The 25,900-nt window shown below is 39.3% G+C and overlaps 1 protein-coding gene and 1 pseudogene across 3 annotated transcripts; both read right to left on the bottom strand.

Annotated features, from left to right (window-relative positions):
• Positions 1-461: 461 nt before the first annotated feature.
• Positions 462-25,900, bottom strand: part of LOC149039617 (uncharacterized) — a 29,871-nt pseudogene continuing 4,432 nt past the window's right edge.
• On the bottom strand, positions 12,630-20,335 carry LOC149039618 (aspartyl aminopeptidase-like). Of its 3 annotated transcripts, XM_089181981.1 has the most exons (11): positions 19,979-20,323; positions 19,754-19,802; positions 19,129-19,183; positions 18,224-18,302; positions 17,528-17,616; positions 16,897-16,967; positions 15,923-16,040; positions 15,387-15,488; positions 15,190-15,271; positions 14,506-14,591; positions 12,630-13,880 (listed from the first exon to the last, which is right to left on the bottom strand). In XM_089181981.1, the coding sequence occupies exons 7-11, from the start codon at positions 16,010-16,012 to the stop codon at positions 13,827-13,829; spliced, it is 414 nt and encodes a 137-aa protein (XP_089038107.1). In that variant the 5' UTR covers positions 16,013-16,040; positions 16,897-16,967; positions 17,528-17,616; positions 18,224-18,302; positions 19,129-19,183; positions 19,754-19,802; positions 19,979-20,323; the 3' UTR covers positions 12,630-13,826. The 3 variants fall into 3 exon arrangements, with proteins under 3 accessions (XP_089038107.1, XP_089038106.1, XP_089038108.1); XM_089181980.1 differs by lacking the exon at positions 16,897-16,967 and having other exon boundaries at positions 19,979-20,318; XM_089181982.1 differs by lacking the exons at positions 16,897-16,967; positions 19,129-19,183 and having other exon boundaries at positions 19,979-20,335.

Genomic DNA, 25,900 nt, shown 5'->3' with positions numbered 1-25,900 from the left:
GCAGACTGGTTTAGTGATCAAAGAAGTCAAGGTACGATAAAGAATTGTTTTGTCTTCAATTTGCGCCAATTAATGAACAGTCCAGCTGCAGAAGATCAATGTTAACGTGCAGCACGTGCACTTAAAATACCTTGTCCTTTAACACTATACTGTTCTATTTTTTGCAGGTCTCTCAGTTAATAGCATAATGCTCCGGTTGACAGCGAAGGAACTCAGCTCCGATCCGGAGTTCAAGGCATTTATAGGGTGGTATAACAACCGGAAGCGTCGCCACGCTGTATCTATGAGAGCGAAAACAACTTGGGCGCAGCGTCTACCAGCAGACATGGAGGAGAAGATCGTCGAATTCCATCGGTTTGTGTTGAGGGCCCGGAGACGTCATGACTACCAGTTAAGCCACATCTTAAACATGAAGGAAACTCCCATGCGATTTAACCTGCCAGCCACAAGAACCCTCGAATTCACGAGCCGATAAGTGCGCGACGAACTGTTGATGTTGCTGTTATTCCCGGTGGCCTGACGTCAGTTTTGCAGCCCCTAGACAAGTGCATAAACAAGCCTTTCAAAGCGAAACTATTAATAGAACGGTATACGTGCGCAAGCCCCGAGTCATTGCAAGCGGCTGTGACCTTAATGTGCTCAGGTCAGAGCTTTTTCAGACGAATGGCCAGTGCGCGATCATGATAATCCTTTGCCTGACTCAGGTCACCCAGCTTTTTGTGTACAATACCTAGGCAATTGTAAGAATTTGCAACGCAACATGGTCAGGTCCAAGCTTTTTCAGACGAATGGCCAGTGCACGATCATGATAATCCTTTGCCTGACCCAGGTCACCCAGCTTTTTGTGTACAATACCCAGGCTATTGTAAGAATTTGCAACGTGAACATGGTCAGGTCCAAGCTTTTTCAGAAAAATGGCCAGTGCGCGATCATGATAATCCTTTGCCTGACTAAGGTCACCCAGCTATTTGTGTACAATACCCAGGCTATTGAAAGAATTTGCAACGTCAACATGGTCAGGTCCAAGCTTTTTCAGAAAAATGGCCAGTGCACGATCATGATAATCCTTTGCCTGACTCAGGTCACCCAGTTCATCGTGTACAATACCCAGGCTATTGTAAGAATTTGCAACATCAACATGGTCAGGTCCAAGCTTTTTCCGACGAATGGCCAGTTCACGATCATGATAATACTTTGCCTGACTCAGGTCACCCAGCTCATCGTGTACAATGCCCAGGCTATTTTAAGAATTTGCAACGTCAACATGGTCAGGTCCAAGCTTTTTCAGACGAATGGCCAGTGCACGATCATGATAATCCTTTGCCCGACTCAGGTCACCCAGCTCATCGTGTACAATTCCCAGGCCATTGTAAGAATTTGCAACCTGAACATGGTCAGGTCCAAGCTTTTTCAGAAAAATGGCCAGTGCGCGATCATGATAATCCTTTGCCTGACTCAGGTCACCCAGCTTTTTGTGTACAATACCCAGGCTATTGTAAGAATTTGCAACGTCAACATGGTCAGGTCCAAGCTTTTTCAGAAAAATGGCCAGTGCACGATCATGACAATCCTTTGCCCGACTCAGGTCACCTAGCTCATCGTGTACAATTCCCAGGCTATTGTAAGAATTTGCAACGTCAACATGGTCAGGTCCAAGCTTTTTCAGAAAAATGGCCATTGCGCGATCATGATAATCCTTTGCCTGACTCAGGTCACCCAGCTTTTTGTGTACATTACCCAGGCTATTGTAAGAATTTGCAACTTGAACATGGTCAGGTCCAAGCTTTTTCAGAAAAATGGCCAGTGCACGATCATGATAATCCTTTGCCTGACTCAGATCACCCAGCTCATCGTGTACAATACCCAGGTTATTGTAAGAATTTGCAACGTCAACATGGTCAGGTCCAAGCTTTTTCAGAAAAATGGCCAGTGCGCGATCATGATAATCCTTTGCCTGACTCAGGTCACCCAGCTCATCGTGTACAATACCCAGGCTATTGTAAGAATTTGCAACTTGAACATGGTCAGGTCCAAGCTTTTTCAGAAAAATGGCCAGTGCACGATCATGATAATCCTTTGCCTGACTCAGGTCACCCAGCTTTTTGTGTACAATACCCAGGCTATTAAAAGAATTTGCAACGTCAACATGGTCAGGTCGAAGCCTTTTCAGAAAAATGGCCAGTGCACGATCATGATGATCCTTTGCCTGACTCAGGTCACCCAGCTCATCGTGTACAATACCCAGGCTATTGTAAGAATTTGCAACGTCAACATGGTCAGGTCCAAGCTTTTTCAGAAAAATGGCCAGTGCACGATCATGATAATCCTTTGCCCGACTCAGGTCACCCAGCTCATCGTGTACAATTCCCAGGCTATTGTAAGAATTTGCAACGTCAACATGGTCAGGTCCAAGCTTTTTCAGACGAATGGCCAGTGCACGATCATGATAATCCTTTGCCCGACTTAGGTCACCCAGCTCATCGTGTACAATTCCCAGGCTATTGTAAGAATTTGCAACGTGAACATGGTCAGGTCCAAGCCTTTTCAGAAAAATGGCCAGTGCACGATCATGATAATCCTTTGCCTGACTCAGGTCACCCAGCTCTTTGTGTACAAGAGCCAGGTTATTGTAAGAATTTGCAACGTGAACATGGTCAGGTCCAAGCTTTTTCAGAAAAATGGCCAGTGCACGATCATGATAATCCTTTGCCTGACTCAGGTCACCCAGGTCTTTGTGTACAATAGCCAGGCTATTGTAAGAATTTGCAACGTCAACATGGTCAGGTCCAAGCTTTTTCAGAAAAATGGCCAGTGCACGATCATGATAATACTTTGCCTGACTCAGGTCACCCAGCTCACCGTGTACAATTCCCAGGTTATTGTAAGAATTTGCAACGTCAACATCATCAGGTCCAAGCTTTTTCAGAAAAATGGCCAGTGCACGATCATGATAATACTTTGCCTTACTCAGGTCACCCAGCTCACCGTGTACAATTCCCAGGCTATTGTAAGAATTTGCAACGTCAACATGGTCAGGTCCAAGCTTTTTCAGAAAAATGGCTAGTGCACGATCATGATAATCCTTTGCCTGACTCAGGTCGCCCAGCTTTTCGTGCAAGTCACCCACGTGTCCGTAGATATCTGCAATATCTAAGCCAGGGTCGTGCTCGTTGACAATGGATAAGTCTAATGCCATATCGATGAAACGTCTTGAAGTTTCGTATTCACAATGCATATAGCAAAACATACTCATTCCACGGAGGTCCATCGCATGGTGCTTGATCAAAAAGCCACTTTGGTCGACTTGAGAAATAACCTTCTTAGAAAAATATCTCTCAAGTTCTGGGGCTAAATTTTTCAAATGAGTCACATGTCTGCTGTTTATTAGAGCATAGGACTCGTCGTTGTCCCTTGATATATATTTTTCTACAAAACGACCGAATGATCCAATCACTCCACTGACCACCTCGTTGTGCTTATCATCCGAATGAGCTGCAGCCAAAGCCCTAATGGAATTATGTACAACCTGATGCACACGAATGTAAACGTCAGTTTCGTCTCTTTCAAACATCAGCAGGGAGCACCTTTGTATCTTCAAACGAATCATCTCTTTGTTTTGAATTTCTTTATCCACACTTGTGATGAAGTCTTCAATGATATTAAGACTTAATGGTTCTGGTGCACACAAGGACAGGAAATTAAAGGCGTGATGCATAATTTTGTTGGATTCCATAGCTGTTTCTACGGCCAGTGTTGTTGCTGTGGTCATGGACCTTGCATAGCTTGGGTTGACTTCGGCAAGGAATGTCTCCATGGTATTTCTTTGGCCTGTTTCAAGTTTTTCAAGATAGTCTTTCCAGCCAAAATTAGATGTCTGTCGAACTTCTCTGACATAAGTGGCGGCACTTGCCAAGGCGAGAGGCTGGTAGTCCAACGCCTGAGCAACTTTGATTTCCATCTCTTTGTCCGCGATTCCTGAGAGCTTTTCCAATAAACAACTGACATCATCAGGATTCATTCCGTTGCTTATTGAGATGTGTTTGTTGAAGGAACTTGCTTGAGGAATTGACCCACTGTCTTGAGTTGTGATAAGCAACTGGCCTCTTGCCCACATCTCATTTTCGGCTTCGGGTAGATGGACATGCATATGTGATAGACTCGCGACATTATCAACTACGAGCAGCCACGATGTATAAAGCCCAATTTTCGTTCCGATCAATGCCCTAAGATTGGTGATTTTCTCATTTGTTGTCAAGTCCTCTGAATGGAGGGTGGTTGTCACCGCGTACTCGGGACACTTAAGACGCCGTGAAAAAGCCACATACGATTGTAGCACAGTATCTGGACTTTCACCATTTATCGTCATTACAAATGAGGTACCATTCGGAAGATCTTTAATTTCTCTGTAGAATCGTTCAGTCACAAGACCCGCTAGTTGAGACTTTCCACTTCCAGGATTTCCGGAGATGTAAAGGTAACTTAACCTGTCTTTATTTGCTGTTTTAAGTTCTCTAAGCTGTTGCATTATTTCGGCCACCTCTCGGTCGCGACTTGTTACATCATGTGAGGGTTTAGGAGGGAGGACACAGAAGGGGGAGATATCATTGTTTAACTGATCTTCAAGGACCTGTCTTTCGTGCTCTTTCTCCTGAAGTTCCTGCCTAAGATCGTCAACCATTTTCAAGACATCTTTCAGTTCCTCCGTGGGAAAGCTCGTTTGATTCTTAATCTCTTGAATTTTCATTGTGGAAAGACGGAGCGTTTGAAATGCAGTGTCAAATTTGCCAATGATGTTTTGAAACTGCAGGTCTGAAAGGTTTCCTTCCGACATGTGCGCAAAATTTTCATTTCGAAACTTTCTGAGGGCATCGACATTTGATCTGACAACTGGGCTGAGGCTGTGAATACAATCTGAGTAAAGAATAGCATAGAAAAGCATCGTACAATCCCATTCTGCTCTGTTTCCACCAATCATGGTTGTAAGGAGATGCGCATTCCTTTTTTGGTTCCGAGCAGATTCCTTGTTTTTAAAGTCCACTCCATTTCTTGGTTCATCCTTCCATTCCCCTGACGATGTTGCACCGTAGAGATTGTCCCATTCTTGTTTGAAGATTATTCGCAGACCCTCAGTTAATACATCAGTGACAACGTAACAAATCCTGTAGTAGTTGAGCTGCTCTTTGTTGTATTCCATCGCCATAACGATATTTACGTTTGAAAGGGCCTTAATAGAGACAAATTGACTTATATTAGCGAGTTCAGACTATATGTTTTCTCAGTTTTTAGAGATGTTTGAATATGAGTGGTTCTTATCAGCCCTCATTTGTGGCTTAATTGACTGTTTCAAGTCCACTGTCCATTTTCATCTGTCCGATTATAAGTGTTTGTAACTGCAAAGGCCAAATCGGACAGTTAAGCAGCCGATAGAAATTGTGTCAGTGTCAATAAAAAAGGCATGAGCTCTTACATCAAATCTTTCACTCCTGAGTTTCTCAAATTTTTTGCAGAGTTGCAGTATAAGTTTTTTATGCCGTATTTCCTTAAATAGAATCGAAAGTTCCGGTGTAACGAGCTAATCTCAAATTCTGAAGCGTGCTGTGTCTGTGCGCTCGACAACGCAAACGTATTTGCGTTATTGTTGTTTCTTGTTCAGTTAGCCCATTGTGCAATTATAGATGAACCTTTTCAGCATTGAATTTAGCTTATTCTGATGATCCCGATCCCTCTCCTACTGCTTTCACGCTTACAAAACAGGAAAAAAATCGAAAGGAGGAAGATACAGCTGTTTGTAAACGCCATTTGACGAGGGTAAATCTGCTTTTTTGTTCGACACTACATATCAAAACAAAGGAAATTTGTACCTCTTTCTGATTCTGGCGGTACATTTTTAATTTGCGCCTGCGTAAAAGAGATATCGCCCAAGACCCTGCGCTCGGTCGTGTTTTGATCAAAAACGCCTTGTTGATTTCAAGCAACCGCTTGGAGAAAAGGTAAAAATGACGAGGGAAAAACTTTACCTTCAAGTTGGAAAATTAGCGAAATAGAAAGCCATAATATTATAGTTTAATATTTCAGAGGTACATTGCGTGCTTTTTCTGTTGAGAATCCGCACGATGGTAAAACATTCGAAAATTACAGTCGATTTGAGTGGGTTGTTGAAGTGGGCGTGGTCACTACATTTATGTTAAGACTATTTGTACCCCATGAGTTTGATATGTTAAGGTCAAATTGAATATTTGGCTCTGCTGATAGTCTATCGCAGTCAAATGTTTTTTAAATGCTGTTTATACCTGGACCTCAACATAGAATTGACAGTTTCTTCTTATTTGGTTTGTTCTTTTTAGCGTAAAAGACTTAATAGTGATCAAATTATATTTGTCAAACCGCGAAGAGTATAATTCCTCTGTGACCTTTTGGAATAAAAGTTTGCTCGATTTCAGTAGCTTAGGGTACATTCCGTGATATTAAGGAAGAAGTACAGTTGTGCGCTGATATCGTAGCAAGCATTAAATGGCTCTAAGGACTTAAACATTTTGTCTTAGGCTGTAATCAGTTAAATTAATTCAATTTGATTTCGTGACTAGACGTTACGTAACAGTACGTAACAGTACAAATAAATGAAGGACCGGGCTTTGGTTTTTACACGACAGTCTTCGGGATCAAGATTCGGCCGAAGAACGCTATAAATTGAACTTAAAACAGATACGACAAATAATGAATGATACCCGCCGTTTCAAGAGATTCTTGAATAATTTAGCACAGAGATATGGATTTCGCCCCAACAAGTTGTTTGTTCAAATGATCATCCGATGCGACACCCGATCGCCTGAATGACTTATCGATACGTGCGTGCATTGGGCCCCAATCGAAACGAGGTCATGTAGCTCGCCTGGCTAGCAGTTACTGATTTCTAGCTGTAGAGGCAACGTGAAATAAATTTTCAAATCTCTTGACGCAGCTCGACGTAACATCCAATTATCAAGAATGAAATTCAGAAAGATGACTCGAAGATTGACGAAACAAAGGTTGCGTCGAAACTAGAGGAAATAAATAAATTACTTCACACATTATTCCAACTCAAGAGCTAAAAGAGCTAACTTATTCAAGTGCAGTTCAATGCCGTCAATGTCCGGGCCTTATTTCTTTGCCAATCGACTGGCGATAAATAATGGTGAAAATCCTTAATGTTTATTGAGTTTTTCGAGAACGTTCGTATGTTTATGTACATGTACGTTTTGAATGATTTAAATTTTGTACTAATAAGTTTTAAATTAGTCAGCTTCCTCTCTTAATTGTTCTGTTTCGTCGTGATTTTGGTAAGTTGTAGGCCTCGAATACAAGAAAAGGCTCATTATGTGAACTTTAGATAACGAATATTATTTTAAGATTTCTTGTTAATCCGTTTTCGAATTTCATGTTTCTCTAACAACAGAAAATTAAATTCTTTTCTTCTATAATTATCGCTGTTTTAAGTGTTCTAAGTGCTTATGGCAGGAATAACAGTGTTGATGGCAAAGCAAGCCCAAAATGGAAGTGTTTGAAAGGATGATTCCCTTCTGTCTCGAATGACAGATGGAATAGCCGTAGGCTGTGACTAAAAGTGGGACGGGGACGTGGGACTCGGGGACGTGGGACTCGGGGACGTGGGACTCGGGGACGTGGGACTCGGGGACGTGGGACTCGGGGACGTGGGACTCGGGGACGTGGGACTCGGGGACGTGGGACTCGGGGACGTGGGACTCGGGGACGTGGGACTCGGGGACGTGGGACTCGGGGACGTGGGACTCGGGGACGTGGGACTCGGGGACGTGGGACTCGGGGACGTGGGACTCGGGGACGTGGGACTCGGGGACGTGGGACTCGGGGACGTGGGACTCGGGGACGTGGGACTCGGGGACGTGGGACTCGGGGACGTGGGACTCGGGGACGTGGGACTCGGGGACGTGGGACTCGGGGACGTGGGACTCGGGGACGTGGGACTCGGGGACGTGGGACTCGGGGACGTGGGACTCGGGGACGTGGGACTCGGGGACGTGGGACTCGGGGACGTGGGACTCGGGGACGTGGGACTCGGGGACGTGGAAATCGGGGACGTGGGACTTGGGGACGTGGGACTCGGGGATGTGGGACTCGGGAATGTGGGACTCGGGGACACGCGGGGACTCGGGGACGTGATAAACAAACAACACCTCGGTGGTCTCGAGAAAGCTATTTTATGCTGGAGAGCTTGTAAGTAGTAGCCGATGGTTTTCAGCGTCCATGGTTCGGCTGGACATTTTTGCTTGCTTATTTGACCGTGAGAACTCTCGGTACAGAATAGTTTCAACGCAGGGGGTCTTGAAACATCCGTGCCTTATCCTTGCTAAAAAAGAATAGGGAAGAAAACACAGTTACTTACCAGGAAAATCCTCCATGGCTGCTCACGATGTTTAAAACCCCCTGCGTTGAAACTATTCTGTACCCAGAGTTCTCACGGTCAAACAGGCAAGAAAACATATCCGGCCGAACCATGGACGCTGGAAATCATCGGCTACTACTGACAAGCTCGGGTGACGCTATATCGGAGGCGTTCGTCGAGGGTCGAATACACAAGTTTATAGTACAACCATTAAATTCAAAATAGGTTATGTAAGCTTCAGCACTTGTTCCCACGAAAAGTTCAAACCTGAGATGTACAAGATCGTCCTGAACCAATGAGCCTTGAGGTCCTGCAGCAGTTTCTTGATTTTGTTTTGAGTATTTTGTGGTAGTCATAAAATAACTACTGTGATATATATTTCTTTTGAAAAATTTTCACGGGATTTTTACCGTGAGCTTAATGCGAATACAAATATTTTTATAACGCACACATAAAATAGCATGACACCGTTACTATTTTCTTTCAGTACCAATCATCAGAAGAAGAAATATTACTTAATGCGCGATCGTGTAGTTTATAGCGATTCCCGAAATCCTAGATTCATGAAAACAAGCCATCAAACTACACTTCTCTGTTTTTGTTTAGTCACGTGGCTCACAGATAAAGATATACAAAAACAGATAAAAATTTTTTCAGTATGTTCGAGCTATTTACTAGGTTATCAATGCGCCAATAAGCCTAACAGTAACGTTTGAATTTTAGACGGTAACTTCGTCTCTTAAAAAGTAAATTATGAGAAAGATTCTCCTTGCAGCGTTGAGTCCGTTGAGAGACGTAATACGAAAAATTCGTCAACACTGAAACGTCAAATGATTCGTGAAATAACGAACGGGAATTTCAGGAATTGTATACACGCTACGTTTATGGGGAATTCTGAAGTAAATGGATGTAAATGACCTTCCCAATTTTGTTTCCTCAGTATGCGAAATGTTCAATGGATTCCTCCACTAAAATACCTAGAAAAATTAAAACAGTTTCGCGGGTTATGCAAAAATCGAATGCTACTGGTACGTTTTACTATATTTCAAACTCTGTTTTCAAAAGGAATTCTCATCTTTGTTGGTGTGTGGAAGCAATGCCGAGTTTCATTGCTTAGATGGTAAACGGTTTGCCGAAAAATTGGATCGGTACATTACCACCATTGTGTTCAAAGACGGGAGACGCTGCAAATGCATAATTTGACAAAGTATTTCGGTATACTAGATTACGCACTTAGAGTTTTTTCCAAGTGCTTTCCTTTATATGAAATACTTTTAAATATTTCAACACTTTTCCGCCCGGTGCATTGCGTAAGTTTTTACAAAATTGCCTTCAAAAGATCGAGTCTCTACGAGGCCCACACCGAATTGATAAAAGCAAAAATTCAGTTAAAAATAAAAGAAACTGCCCACCATTTTTCGAAAACCTCTTGTGATTTAAGTCCTTTGAGTGCAAGGCCTTCTTTACAAAGCATGTGGAACTACTAAGAAGAAAACTCTCGAGCATATCCTCGAACTCATCTCTTTTTCCATCGAAATAACCCACGAAGTACCGGTTTTCAACAGAACAATTTTCAAGGTTTTCCTCAAGGAAGTCAATCTCCGATTTGTTTAAAGAAGATTGATTAGTCACCGCCATCATTACGCATTCTAGTGTCTTATTCAAAAATTGCCTTCAGTTTTTAGATGTCATCCTTTCACGGGCTTTCGCAATATTCACAGGTTTCATAATTTCCCCGCCGACCAAAATTACCGTGTACTCTTACCTTCGACGAACGCCTTCGATGTAGAGTCACCCGACAAGCTCTCCAGCATATTACACCTTTCTCGAGACCACCGAAAATTATACTTTACAAATTCAGGTGCTGTTTGTTTGTCACGTTCCCGAATCCCCGCGCGTCCCCGAGTCGCCGCGTCCCACGTCCCATGTCCCACGTCCCCGAGTCTCCGAGTCCTGCGTCCCGCGTCCCACGTCCCACGTCCCCGAGTCCCACGTCCCCGAGTCTCACGTCCCCAAGTCCCACGTCCCCGAGTCCCACGACCCCGAGTCCCACGACCCCGAGTCCCACGTCCCCGAGTCCCAGTCCCACGTCCCCGTCCCACGTCCCCGTCCCACTTTTAGTCACAGCCGTATCAAAACCTTCGTTCTTTTACTGTAGCCGATTTGAAAGTTTAAAGTAGGCACTTCCCGGCACCTTTCTTCCACTAATTTAATACTTTGTATCGTTTTCAATTCAATACACTCGTTTTTTACTAACTTTCGGTTATTTCGGTAGTTTCGGTGATAGCTTATCGATTACAGGTATCTCAAACATTGGAAAACGAAACCATTTGAAAAGGGAAAATTCCCCTCTGTTGTTTCGAATGCATCGGATTACTGAAGAGGCACGTCTGGACAGGACAGATAAATGGACCGTAGCAAAAATTTCGTTTCCTTACTACCATATTTATGAAAACTTGTACTTCTGAGAACTGTTTGCTGGAAAAACTCCAAAGGTACGAAATAAGTGTTACAGAGTGTCGCACGCATCATTTGAAATCGTATCTGGAGAGTAACTAGTCAACGAAGGTCAAAACGAGGATTTGGCTCTGTTTATCGTTTATTGCAATCAAATGATTTTTAAATGCTGTCTATACCTGGACCTCAACATATAATTTACGGTTTCTTCTTATTTGGTTTGTTCTTTTTAGCGTAAAAGACTTTCTAGTGATCAAACTATGTTTGTAAAACCACGAAGAGTATAATTCCACTGTGACCATCTGGGATAGAAATGAAGTCTGCACAATTCAGATACATTCCGCGATAATAAGTGAGAAGTATAGCTGTGCGCAGATTGAGTTGTTAAAAGGACTTAAACATTTTGTCGTAGGCCGAAATCAGTCAAATTGATTGAATTTGATTTCGTGACTTGACGGTACGTAAACAGTACAGAGAAGTGAAGAATCGTCTCTGGTCTTTAATAACACATTTGAGTCTTTAAGATCAAGATTTGGATGAAGAATACAATAAATTAAGCTTACAACAGATACGACAAATAATTCATGTTACCCACCGTTTCAAGAGATTCTTGAATAATTCAGCTCAGAGAGAAGGATTTTGCTTCAGCAAGTTGTTTGTCAAAATGATCATCCGATGCGACACGTGATCGCTTTAAGAATTTGCAGTTATGAATGACAGATCGATGCGTGCGTGCACTGAACCCAAATCGAAACGAGGTCATGTAGCTCGCCTTGTTACTTGCCACTCTCCAATGTTGCGTGACATACCCTCCAAAGACAAGGGCCCAGTTGCTCAAGGAGCGGATAACGCTATCCAACGGATAAATCGCTATCCAGAGGATAAGTGATTGTAAAACGTACTGCGCTATCCACCGAATAGAGATTTATCCAGTGGACAGTATCAACCTTCGAACAACCGGGGCCAGTTGATTATAAACAACGATTGGATGAGGTTTTTTTGATATCCAGAATAATCAAGGTCGAGGTAGGGGTTATCAACCGAAGCCGAAGGCTGGAGCTAATAACCCGAATCTAATAATTGTTTTACTATACATTGGACGAAAAAAATTGTCACGACTGTAAGTGGAACTGATGATGTAAGATATGTGAGAGAACACTACAGGGAAGAGGGACTTGCTAACTGGGCAGACTTTGAGGCACGAGATGAACTAGGCAAACTTGCTCGTGCCAGTTGCATCTGGCTCCACTCAAACTGACATCAACAAGTTGCCAACGTTTGCTAGTTTACTGAAATCCACCTTGAGGAAGGATTTCTCGGCGTCGTGTCGAAATCCGTCTTTAGATTTCATGTTTTATTGAAAAATCCGAAATTCTAATCGCATTGAGATTTCCCAATCGAAAGCATCTCAGGTTACCATCAAAAGAAAATCCGGTTTGACTGTAAATTTCCACATAACGCGAGCGCCGAGGCTATTTTCCAATTGATAACCATAAAATCGCTAGGAAGTTAAATTCTCTATTGAGAGCCCTTTTTCGCGCGGCATTCTTTTATCGTTACTTGGGCTTCCTGTGGAGAAGACTAAGTTTTCTATGTGACCGCCAATCTTGCTATGTCATTGTGTCAGAGTATGTTGCTAAGGTTACGCAGCTTAATCAAAGGATACTTACAACGCTACTTACAACTCTAAGAGTACTATCACTTGATACAGACCAATGACGATTTACCACACGGGAAGTCCATTTCGAGATGAGACATTCCGCAGAAGATTGTGTTTCATCTGAAAGGTCACCTTCAAATGTTTATTTTTAGCCACCGCTTGAAACGCTAAATTACAAATTGATATTTGATGAGTTGCCAGCTACGAAGATGAAATGGAAGCGCGTTGTAACAGCGCTTGAAAAGCTAGTGGGACTCTAGTCAATACCGTTGAGTTTTCGCCTAAACTCGAATTTTTCTTTCAATTTTTGTTCGGCGATGTTTAGAATAAACTCTTAAAATTAGTTTTTTAAACTGAATATTCGCGTGTTTTAAAAAGATGAGGAGCTATTGAAAGAACTTAAGTGAATCCGTGGTGTTTTCGGTTGCATTCCATTCGTTTTCATTTTATTTCATTCGTCGCTGTACTCACTTCTCTACATAAATCCCGTGGTACTTTCGGTTTCATTTCGTGAGATTTCTCTGTAAGCTTCCAAGAGTCACGGAATACTCAGTTCTCTCATTCGTTTTCGTTTTTATTTCATTCATCACTGTACTCACTTCTCTACATATGAGTTGGCTGTATCCTTGGGCTTTCGTGACTTATTTAAATATCTAAAAGATTACTATCAGCTCTATTCTCTAAGATATTCCAGATTTGGCATGATTTTGTCACATAGTAACCTCAGAAATGTTAAAGAACCTAAGGTTTGATTTTATTTGCCGTGCGCGAAAAGAAATCGGTGAATAGATAAGTAATTGAACCGGCTAGAGTCAACTATGGTTGGAATTACTGGTTCTCAAATGTTAAACATACATCTCAATCTTGAATTGTCTTTTTGATCAGTAGATGTACTGAAATAAAGGAAATATTATAAGCTTACATCCGGGTCTTCCGGAGGTCTTCGGTTTTAGGTCTTCGGCCACCCCTCGCATTAGCAACTTTACACAAAACGAACACGATGAATATTATCCATATATACTCACAGTTTCAAGAAATTTGTCGATAGAGATTCAGCAGCTGAATCGAGTCAGAAGTAGAGCAAAAATTTATTGTGCTTGGCGTGCAAATTTCTGCGTGCTTGTCACGTGCTTTTCGTAATCTTTGAGTTTAGACTGTAAATACAAAACAAGGCACACAATTCCAGGGAACCACCCTTTCATGCCTGTACACGTCCTGTCTGATTATAATAAACAATAGATAAATGAGAGAGTTTTCAGGGTACACTGTTCTAACTATCAAAAGAAGCTCAGGAATGCCGTTGGCTTGACTTTAGTCAGCTCCTACTGCGGAATCCAGTACTGTTGGAAGTGTCTCAAAGAAACTCTGCAAAATATCACAAAAAAAGAATAAAAGAAAAACTCTCAATTAATTGTGTATCAAGACGTCCTCTCGAAAATACAGAGTAAAAGTACGCAGAGTTCACAACAACAAGCTACATATTTTTTAATGGTGAGCACGTGCTCTCGCTTCCTCTTACATACGGGAAATCAGTAACTGACGTAATACGTCACGCCACATGTCACAAATTGCCAAGGAGAATCACTGGTCAACCCCATAGTGGTTTGGCACCCATCCAAACACTCAGTGATGACAGGAGCCCATTGGTAATGGCTCCTGATGATGATCAAAACACCGGTAAACAAATGTCGATTGTCGCTTACGACATGTTAGTAACCACGCCAAAAGGTCATACAGTGCGATGGTTGCGCTCCTAGCTCCTTGGCAGCATTTTTCTTGTTAGCCTGGCATGGACCAAAGAACACACCGTTTCCCGGCCACCATAAAAAAACGAGTAGAATGGCGATTCTGTGTGCCTTATAATTTCATGAATATCGGGCGACATGACGGAAACCATCACGTACAACCTCTTCCCAGTGTAAGATAGCGTTGCGTGACATATCATGTAACGCCAGCTTATGAATGCCTTACTAAGCAAAGAAATTGTCACCTTGAATAGCAGTGTCTCCTGATGTACAATAGAGGAGCAGCACATTTCTCGGATGGAGTGCATAGCTAGCTGGGGACCGCCAAGGTCTAAAAGCAGATCATAAATAAAGTTTGCAACACTCGAGATGAATCTGGCTTGTTACTTGTTTACCATGTACTTCCAGATATTTAGCTTAATCTCACTCAGTAATAACGCACTTGCTTTCCTTGGTTTAAACTTCTGGCTTCTTTGACTTCTTATTTCACTTTTCATAATTCTTTGAGAATGCGTGACTGTTTGCAAACTGACTATATCACTTCTGACAGTGATGTTTAGATGCCGGATAAAATTCATAACATCCGCAAATTCTTAGATATTGTAATGGTAGAGCTTTATGGCAGTAAACAAAAAGGAGTCTGGGAGCAGATAACTCCTGAAATGATTGCAAAGCACAGTCTGGCTTGCACCAATGTAAATACCTATCAGAAAAATAAGAGTTTAGCAGCAGTTTCAACAACTTTTTTCCATTAGTGGCTGCCGATGGTGTAACCCAAACACAAGAGCCTGCTCACCAGCTAAACAGACGGCAGTGACATGTCTTACATCTGACCATAGCTTGCAAGTAACCAACTTTTTACTCTTGTGTTTAGTGGGTAACATGCATTTGTACTTTGCTAGTATTTACACACAACAAAATTCAATTACCTTTGGTTAAAAAACCAAGCTTGGCAGACAGGATGGGGACTGTAGTGGTTCCACATGTGGAATCGTTCTGCACACACATTACCTTTTATTAAAACAAGATACAATAGAATTAAAACTATTACTCGATACTTGTAGAAGTTCAAGCAAAGGTAACCAATTGTGACCACTTTTTATGTAACACATCCCAGAACTTTTACCTGCAGTGGAACCTCACTCTTCTCTGCAATCAGCCTTAAAATGCTTGAGGACAGTGCTGTTATTGCATATCGTTGATTACTGTTAATCTTTATTACTGGACCCTATACAAATAAATAAATAAATGAATTGTACAGGATAAACCATGGTGTGAAGTTCAAAATCCATTGGGTCACACCCTGGGTTGGTAGTTTAGCATTGCCATGTCAGTGAGGGAAGAAGGGATGTTCAACATTTATTTAATGTGTTGAAGATAGAATTGATTCAAGAAAAAAAAAAAGGGGAGCAAAAATACTTTCACTTAAGTAGACAGCACAGATTTTGATACCTGCAAAAACCATACCAGTAGTCCAGGGTCTGCATAATTTTCTCAAATTATCCCAAATTTCTCATAGATCAAGAGCTAGAAACATGTTGTGAAATAGATAGTTTTAAACCATAATGGTATTAACAAAAATCTTTGAAACATTGCGACCTCTTCTCTTAAATGAATGATTTTTACAGTGACTATTTTTAATAAGACTTTTTTCATGTGTACCTTGAGACAGGGACTCTCAGAATGAGTTCCTACAATGCTGAAACCATTACCAGAAACATACTTCCCACCTACAGCATATGCAGCGATCATCAGTTGACTGGTTTCCGGTCACAAAATACTAGATGGAGCAAAGAAATAACAAGTGAGCATGAAAGAAGGGTCAATGATGCTGGCAAGCTCTTGAACAAGGGAAGGATTTTGGGGACATACACCCCCTGTAGTGCTCCTGGCTGAGCTAAAACCGTTTTGGTCCCCATGATGGGTAAGACAAAAAGAAAGGCATTAAATTGCAATGTAAGTTTCTACATTGATGATCTGTGTTCAATTACTACATTGTATTTACAATATCTAGTTAAACACAGTGCTTTCAATGATACCCTGCACCTGCCAGAGCTCCAGCAGTCATTCTGTAGTGAATCACTGGGTTTTTGCTTTGGAAGCTTTCAAGCAAACTCACGAAGTGAGACCTAAAACTCCTCAAGATCTGCTAGAGTTCTTTCAATAAACCTTTACCTTTTTAAGATAGTCTTGATAAAAATGACTGATCTTTTCTTATCATATATTCCACCATATATTTCACACATTTCCGACAAAAAAAAAAAAAGATTTTGAGTTTCCAACAACATACTGACTCAAATTTCAGTAACCATTAACCATATGTCCTTTCAGAGGACTTTTTGTGTGAAACTCAGGGGGCAGGCTTGCATGTAATTGTCAGCAAATGGAAGATTTTAATCAGAAATAAAATGATCACTTTAGTAATTGTTATCAAGGAGATGAATATTTAATGATCAAGCCAGTTCATCCTGAATGGAATTAATGGGATAACAAGAGGGAAAGTGTTTTTAATATCACTCTCCAATGGGTGCTTTAGTGAGGTAGCCACCTTCTTCTAATCTTATGGAAAGTACTCTAAAGATATGAAATGCTTCCTCATGTTCTTTCAAAAAATATTACAGGAAGTTCTGTTTCACCAGTTGTCCAAGTATTAAGCCTGGAAAGGTTGCATGATCCTACAAAGACAACTGGCAGCTGACCAGTCATTCTGTATGAAGAGAGGGAGGCATAAAAGAAGGGGGGGGGGGGTCAAGGCTATTTCAGATTGGCTAGAGGGGGGAGGCTAAACTTCTTGTGAAGAAGTTTGGGGGGAGGTCAGCACTTTGAGATACATTTTAAAAAGTGGTACACTGCCTCAGGTGGGTGTTATGCAAATTAATCATCTTATAGTTGTATGTGGCATAATTTTAACAGTTAATAGGCAAATAAGAGGAGATATGAGGTGACAGGGGGAGGGGGAGGTCATCATGTAAATTTTCAATAGAAGAGGAGGGTCACTTGCTATTTATGGCCTGAAAGGGAGGAAGGGGAGCTTTTAGAAATTTTTATCTCCGACATATTCTCCCCTCCTCCTCTACAGAAATACAAAAATAAAGACGGGTCCCTCACTCATTTCAAAGAAAACAGGTGTGGCCAATTTTAAGCGCACCATGTGATTTCCCAGACAACAGAGTTTTTATTTCTGGTAACAATTTTTTGATTCTGGGTCATGTGCAAACAACAACTTTTCCAAAACTTTAATAAAAAGCCCCAACTCTCATTTCTCACCTTATCAGAAGACTTGATATCCCAGTGCTCTTTTTCCTTGAGCTCTTTAAATCCTGCTGCTGATAACACCTTTCTGCACTCATTGACAACTGAAACAAAACAGATCAGCTTTCCCATCAAAACAACTTTGTTTATAAAGAGTCTGGCTCTATCAGTTAATGAATGCAACATGCAGCTGTGGTGATTCTGCTGTCATTATCAGGTATTGAGTCTGTTTCCTTAAGCACCCCAATTCATGCAGCTGGATGGCCAACTGGTATTGACACATACATGCTACGTTACTCTCTTAGTCATAGCACCTCACTGTTGTGCAACACCTTCATTTCATCACTTAACCTCTCGTCTTACAAAGAATAGCAGTATAACAATGATAATATTGTGATCTTTAATTGATGGCTTGGTTTTACCATAATTCTGTATCATGAGACAAATGATGAGATTTTCAGTTAATCCCTTGTTTCCCAAGGTCTGAGTCACATTTGTCTCTAAGGTTGTTGTTGCTGTCCATCCTTGGACTGGATCATGTCTTGATATTGTTAGAAGGTTTGTGTTGAAATGGCAATTAAGTGTCTCAAGTTGTGTATATACTGTAAAACTAATTCCAAATATATTTAAACACTAGTTTAAAAATATGAAGAGACAGCAAACAAATTTAAAAAGTTCACCAGACTCTGAAGCTACAGGGATAAAACATACCATGGTAAGGCTAGGGACCATTGTTCACAAAATCAATGAACTTCCTTGCTGCAGATTTTTTTACATCAAGTGAGGATGCCTACAACAAAACAAAAAGCACAAAACGTTTTTTGTCAAGAACTTCACTTTTTTTACATCTGAAAGATACAGGATAAAATTTCCATCCAGGAAAGACACCCCATGAAAAATAACTACATGTACAGCAATACTCTACATTTAGAAGAGTTGCAACAGTGTTACTACAATTTCCTCCAGAACTGAGACTGTGTTAACTCTTTTTCACCTGAGAGGGACTAGCATCTAATTATTCTTCATAATATATATCACCCCTGAATCAAACATTAAATAAAGGTTACAAAAACAAAGAAAATAAGCAGTTAAGACACCAACATATAGATATAAATAACCAACATATGCATATGGCTACTGATATGGAACAATTTTTTAATAGCATTGAAAGAACCAGGTGTTGTGTGATGATGCAGAAAGAAAGACTTGACTTCTTTTCTTGAGGAAATGTGCACCATTTGTAACTTATGTATATACATTTGCAATGGAAGTTTATCACTTTTTAATGAATAGTTATAGATTAGTGTATATTTCAAATATCAGTTTTCTTGGAACTAAGCAATATTAAATTGATAAATAGAGCAGATTTTTTTCCAATTTTATCATGGCGAGGAATATCAGGTAAAACTTGGCAGACTCTGTTGTGGACAAAGAGGTTATTCGTATTCTATTGTTACCCTCACTCAACTCAACAGGACAACATAATGGCTTCACTTCCATGGGAGGCAATAGCAATATAAATGATCACCAGCTGAAGAAACTCTTGATTGTCAAACAACTTCTCATTGTCAGCACCTTATGAATTGTATAGGGAACAGTATGGAGAATATGCATACTGATATTAAGGTGTAAGGGGTTAACTTCTGTCCTAAATCTCCACACAGCCAAAATCTAATCCAATTTTAAGAATTAATTGAAAAGAAAAATTAATAAATGTATTGAGTTTTAACTTAAAAATCTTGATGCATTAAGTTACCATACATTAATATTACACACACCCGTACACAAAAAAAAATTATTGTATTCCGACTTATCATATGTTGCACATATTGAGCTTATGTACATAATTAATATAATCTTAGTTTCTCTTTTCTTGAAGGCAAAGCTCACGTAATAAATTTATCACTGTTGATTCAGCATTGTAAAACACATCACCCAGTCATAAGCTTGTATTCTGCAAAGATCTCAAGCTGAAATTCATTGCTTGCGATTATGTTTGTTGTAGATATTGCAAGGAAAGTGATGTAAACTCAGATGTAAATGCATCCATGTGGAAGTTGAGACAGAAGTAGTATGAATGCATTGCTACTCTGCAGTCTATAAGATTATAAAATGAATTTGACACTGACTAAAAGGTCATGCTGTAAAATAATTGAAAGAAAATTCTGTGTTTGTCATGAATGAAGGAAATTAGAACTCTCTTTCTCTAGAAAATTAACATTTTGGTCCAAATAAACTTACCAATTCATTGCTTTGCACTGCAGTTTCCTTACAAAGGTTGTCAAATTTGCTGCAAAATGAAAGAAAATTATCAGAAATATCTCTGTGGAACCAATCTGCAAACCTTAACTTGTCCAATTCAATTTTTAGAGACCCTTATCATGTTAATGCTAAGAGGACCACCATTTTAAGTCTAAAATGCAACTATACAATGTTTAGCATTACTTAAAATCTGTTAATAATTACATTTTCCCCAACTGCCACTTGTGCATTCAAAAACTTTAAGTCAAAGTTAAAGTTGAAGGAAAAAAAAATACAATTTAGGATCTAATAAAAAGGGGCATGACTCAAAATTAAAGTGCTACAATCAATCTCGAGGTACAAGTAGTTGTTAATTTTTTTTGCATGATAAAGCTTCTGTAGCCTTAATATTCTTGTTTTGATGACTGCAATCAACGACGTTCTATTTGTTATACATTTATCAATATTCTTTAAATTTTTCACTATAACCCAGCATAGACCACACATTTTGGACAATAACCTGTATGTAAAGATGGCAGTGACTTCCAATTTTAAGTCATGGCAGATTTCTGTGAGATGAACAAGTTGCAAATTCACAGTTTGTGATTTTCCTTTTAAAAATCTATACTTAAAAAATTCAATAATTTAGCGATGCTTCTATATTGACACGTACCTCTTAGTTAAATCTCTCGCCTTGTTTAGTGACCTCAGACAAACTATTAACAGAAATAAATTTAGGCTCACTTCAGAGGATTGTGCAAAGTCATTTACAAATATTAACAAAATGCCCTGGGGATATGCAAATTATGAATCAAAGTAAAAGGACCACCTTGGGCCCAACCCTTGTGCGCTACACTAGACTGCTGTTAAGATTAGATCTAAAAACACCCCAAAATAATCTTCCCAACTTTATTTTGTAAACTTTACTTTTTTTATGATCACCCTTATCATATTTGTAGAGCATGATGTAATAGCTCATAACCCATGATGGCTGGAAGCCAATGGGTGTTAAAGGGTTAAAACCTCTACGTCTTCCATAATATTACATTGTACATTTTGATTGCTCAGTTATTTAAATACCTTCTCTACTAGTTCCTCAAAAGCAAGTTGAACCCCCTCTCTTGTTCTTGCGCTACAAAAAAAAAAAAAAAAAAAAAAAAAAAAAAAAAAAGCAAGATTTTTTCATCAAAAATAAAACTTAGATGACACAATGTACAACTACTTTAGTTGACAGGCAGGATACCATTTTAATCACCAGCTAAAAACTTATTAACCCTTTAATTCCCAGAAATGATTCACATTTAACTTCTCATTATAAAATCCATACATTCTCCAGCAAACAGGTAATGAGAATATTCAAACTAATCAGGTAGAAGTTATAATTATGGTATGACACCAAATTCTCCCAACTAATTTACAAGGAAATGTGTAACAGCCAGAGGGGAGAATTAACAATTAGATCTTGGAAGTTATAGGGTTAAAGGAATCTCTTTACTACCTTTCTGTACAATTTTGATACATACTCTAATTAAAATTATGGCTTTTTTTCATAAAAAGTACAAACATTTGAACATAAAATAACTATTTTCTTTAATTTTTCTTTTTGTCATTCTTCCAGCCCCTGAACAATTATCTTCATAGTTGTTTCACCAAAACATCTTGTGCCATTACATAGGTGGCTGTTCAAAAAAAAAAACCATTTGATCCTTGACTGCAGTGGAATCAATATTTACAACTCAAGCTGACACTAACCTTGCTTCAATAAATAACATGGAATGTCTTCTTGCAAATTGTAATCTCCATTTTCTATCAACTTCACAACCCTCCTTAAAACCACAGTATGCAAATCTGAATTTCTGGTACATCAAGCACACACAAAACGTTACTGTATGCAATTACAGTTAATCCTGTTCCAAGCAAATACATGTACCCACAAGAGATTTCTAAAGTTTAGGAATATTGGAAGATAGGAGTATTAATTAAACACAACAGCTTAAGAAATGATGCTAAGTCTAAGTATGAGTAAAAAAAAAAAAAAAAAAAAGGTTCCATAACTTATAGTATAGACCACCAAGGTTAGTAAGATATTCATTTCATCTCTAGGTTCAAATTGAGGGAGAAGACTCCAGTTTTTAATAATAAAAATCGGGTAATAATAATCTGGTCTAATATAAAAACACAAAAGTTTCACTGTACCTTGTCTATTTTGTTGCCAACAAGCATTTTTATGATGTCTTTTTTTGTTGAATACATTTCTATTTCATTGAGCCATTCTTCCACTTTCTCAACTAAAGGGAAAAAACAAGATTTTCTTTAATGCTATCATGAACAGTCTCATCCACGACTGTACAATTAAAATTGGTGATTGAAAACAAACACAATGAAGCACTGAGAACTTTCACTGAATAATGTATTTCCTCAATGAATAAGTGCCCATGCTCTGATAAATGCCCTTTTCCAAAGAAGTGCCCACCCCATTGGCCATTAAGTTAAACAAGCAACCCCCTCGAATAAGGGCCCCCTCCCTCCCTCACAATTTTAGATATGAAGGATAAAAGAAAAACCTGTCTCTGTTAACAGTTTATTTACAACTTTTAAAGCTTCAACTACAGCAAGATCAGTACAGGAGAATAGTTTCTTTTCCCTGAAGCCACTTTCACCACTCATCTCTATCCCTATGTGCTTGCAGAGTTCCTTTATGTGCAGTATCTGTTCTTTATATTTTTCCCCTATTGCTGTGCTAACTTAACAGGCACCCCCTTGAATAAGTGCCCTCCTTCAAATAAGTGCCTGTCCTTTCCACCAGAATTTTAAATCAGCGCTTGGGAACTTATCTGAGGAACTATGGTATGTGCCATTGATGTTGTTAGCATAGGAAATCAGGGGAAACTTAATGCAAACTATTTCAGCATTTATTAATTTTCAGAGGTGATTTGACACCAACATAAATTTCAACTCACCACTGAAAGTTAAGAAATGCTTAAGTTTCTATTAAGCTGAAAACTACTGTGTATCAATATCAGTGCCGCAGTTTTGTCACCTTCTCTCATGCTACAAAATCAACAAGACAATTTTTTTGATGAGTGATGACAGCAAGTGATGAGGTGGTAAAAATCATTTTATATTTTTATTACCTAAAATAACTCCTTGTGCTCCCCTGTAGTAGCTGGGAGTCAGTGTTCTGAAGCGTTCCTGTCCTGCTGTGTCCTGAAACAGAAAAGTGATGTAACAGTTATAACCATTAAACCATCAAAACAAATCATCAAATTAATTATAAAGTAATTTGACAGTAAACCTTAGCTGTCACTCAAGCATCATGAATTACAGTTGTGTCATCATCCATCAACAGCAGTTCTTACCCAAATTGCTAGTTTTGCTTTGTTTCCATCCACAGTTAAAGTTTTAACATTGAAGTCAACACCTGCACAGAAAGGTTCATGTAAAAAAAAAAACAAACAAACAAACAGTACAATCACTAAAAACCAGAATGATATGAACCATTTTTTTCTTCAAAATAAGAACCCTGAAACAAAGACATCACTTACCATGCAATAACAGAAATGGATCTTGACCCTTTAACCCTTAAAGTGACCAGTATTCTATTTCTCCTTACAATATCATCCCTTAATCACACATTAAGGTTATGAGAATAAAGGGAATGATCACCAAAAAAAAAACTCTTGATTCTTAGACAAATTCTTCTTGTTAGCACCTTAGGAGATGTATAGAGAACAGTATGGAGAATATGCATACTGATGTTAGGTTGCAAAGGGTTAACTGGAAAACAATGGCTAACTGATTTAAAGAATAATATCCACATTCAATATCAGAGGAATTCTTCATATGTTATACAATAAATTATAAAGTATTTGTTTTTTCATAACAAAGTACTGATAACCTGGTGCCATTGTTTCAAGCTAGACAGCACAATTTATCCCATAAATTGCTAACTGCTGGTGATAGCAATACAGGCTATGCTATTGATCAGATAGCAGGTCATTCAGTTGGTTAGTTTTTTCTAGCTTTTGAACAACTGAGCTAGCAGGTCATTCAGTTGGTTAGTTTTTTCTAGCTTTTGAACAACTGAGCGCAAAAGGATACTTAAGAGCTGGCTAAACAGCACACTGTAATGGTTTTAAGTATGACTAGAGGATACATATATATAAATATCTTTGGTGCTGGTTACAAAGCACATAATGTTCACATCTTCAGGACAGGAAGCATGAACTGTGCAATACCAGTAGAAGGTTTTATTTGTACAATCAACTCTCTGTTAATGAACAATCTTGTATGTAGTCAGCTCTTTCTACACACGCTTTTTTCACCTCTTAGTCAGACTCTGTTTTTACCACACTTTTGAAAGTGAAAATTAGATTGTTCGATAGCTGTGTCTGTCTATGAGAGAGTTGACCACAGAGTGTAACTACAACCATGAAAAGACTTCAAAGTAACAATTGATTTCCATCCCTTAAAAGGATATGATGAAAGAGTACAAAATGCAAAAAGTTGTAATTAAACCTTTGCAACCTAACATGGATATCTATATTCTCCATACTGTTCTCTAAACATTTCCTAAGGTGCTGATAAGGAGAATTTGCTTAACAATCAAGAGTTTCTTTAGTTTGCCACCATTTGTGTTATTCTTGTGACCTTAATGTTTGATTCAGAGGTGATATTATAAGGAGAAATTAGATGTCAATCACTCTTAGGAGTTAAAGGGTTAAGGTATTTTGAAATGGCAGATGGCTTGTCTTTGTGTTTCACTTATTTTTTTCCAAGAATTATGTGAGGCAAGGTATAAACAAAGGCCAAAATACAGCCCCATATGAATTGAAACCACAACTACTAGATTTTTCAAAATGACTCAGTGTCGTAAATATTTCAGAGTCTCATTTCTTTTTAACTCTTACCTATGGTGGATCCAATGTCAGGGTCAAATGTGTCATCAGTGAATCTTAGAAGCAGGCTGTGATTAGAAGAAGAGAGCATTAAATAAAGAACTTCACAATAACGACAAGGACACCGCTTTGTGCGGTTGAGATCGACAGCGAATTGTCACATGAAAGACAACAGCAAAACAATTGGAGAACAAATCTACATGGAAGAACTTTTGAAAATGAATTGATTTAAAACTTACAGCATGTGACATTAAATCTATTCACAATAATCCTCTGTTATGATACACGTTCGTTACTGCCATATTTCGAATTCGGAAGCCATCGACTCCGAAACGATTTTTGTACCTGGATTGTCCAACGCCGCTTTCTCCAATAATCAAGATCTTTAGCGCGGTAAGAACATCGTTATCCATCTTTCAAACACGACTTTGATCTTTAAACCAGCTCCTGTTTTATGTACCGGTTGATTTATCGCTGAATTCGGCCAAAATCTAAGATAATTCCATTCATTTCGTCATGGTTATATTTTTACTTCGTAGACACGTTTTTATATTTCTGGACAAGACCGCTGACAACTGGAAGACCCCCAAAGGATCATGGGTGGTCCGTAAACACACCTTTGACGACTTATCTTTCAAGGCAGCTCCCCCTCCAACCAAAAAAAAAAAAAAAACCGTCATTCCTCAGTATCTAAATCTTCATATGGGATAATTTCAAGTATTATTCCCTGTCAGGACCCTAGGTCTAAACTTCACACTTCAGAGGTCTCAGAAAACCTTTTAGATAATTTTATCATGGGATAAAAAGATGAATGAAATGGGTTAAATTATTTTAACATAATCGAATTTTCATTCGTTTTCCTGCTATGGGCTTGACGAATAAGTCAAATCTACTTGGTTTAGCGAACCATTTTGAAATTTTTTAATTCCCGACCCACAGTGAAAGTGAACAAAACAAATAGTTTGATTGAATGCAATAGGAGCACATTTCGGCTGGGCATTGTGGAAGCGAAACCGAAGTAATCTCAACGGCCAGTCAGAACAAAGGGAAATAACACAAGGAGCCATTAATAACTTCAGTTAAAGAGAAGAAATATAATAGAGTGGTGGAAGTTTTCTGGATCAATCAAAAAGTGACGTCAAGCAAAACCAGTGCAATTTTGTATTACTTTGGACATTCAATTGAAATTGCTTGTAACAATAAATTTGATAAGTAGAGGGCCCATTATAAACCATTGTGATGATATTCC

This window comes from Pocillopora damicornis, chromosome 9 (genome assembly GCF_964200805.1).
Source record: "Pocillopora damicornis chromosome 9, jaPocDami1.2, whole genome shotgun sequence".
Classification (NCBI taxonomy): domain Eukaryota; kingdom Metazoa; phylum Cnidaria; class Anthozoa; order Scleractinia; family Pocilloporidae; genus Pocillopora; species Pocillopora damicornis.
This window is presented reverse-complemented; position numbering and strand designations above follow the sequence as displayed.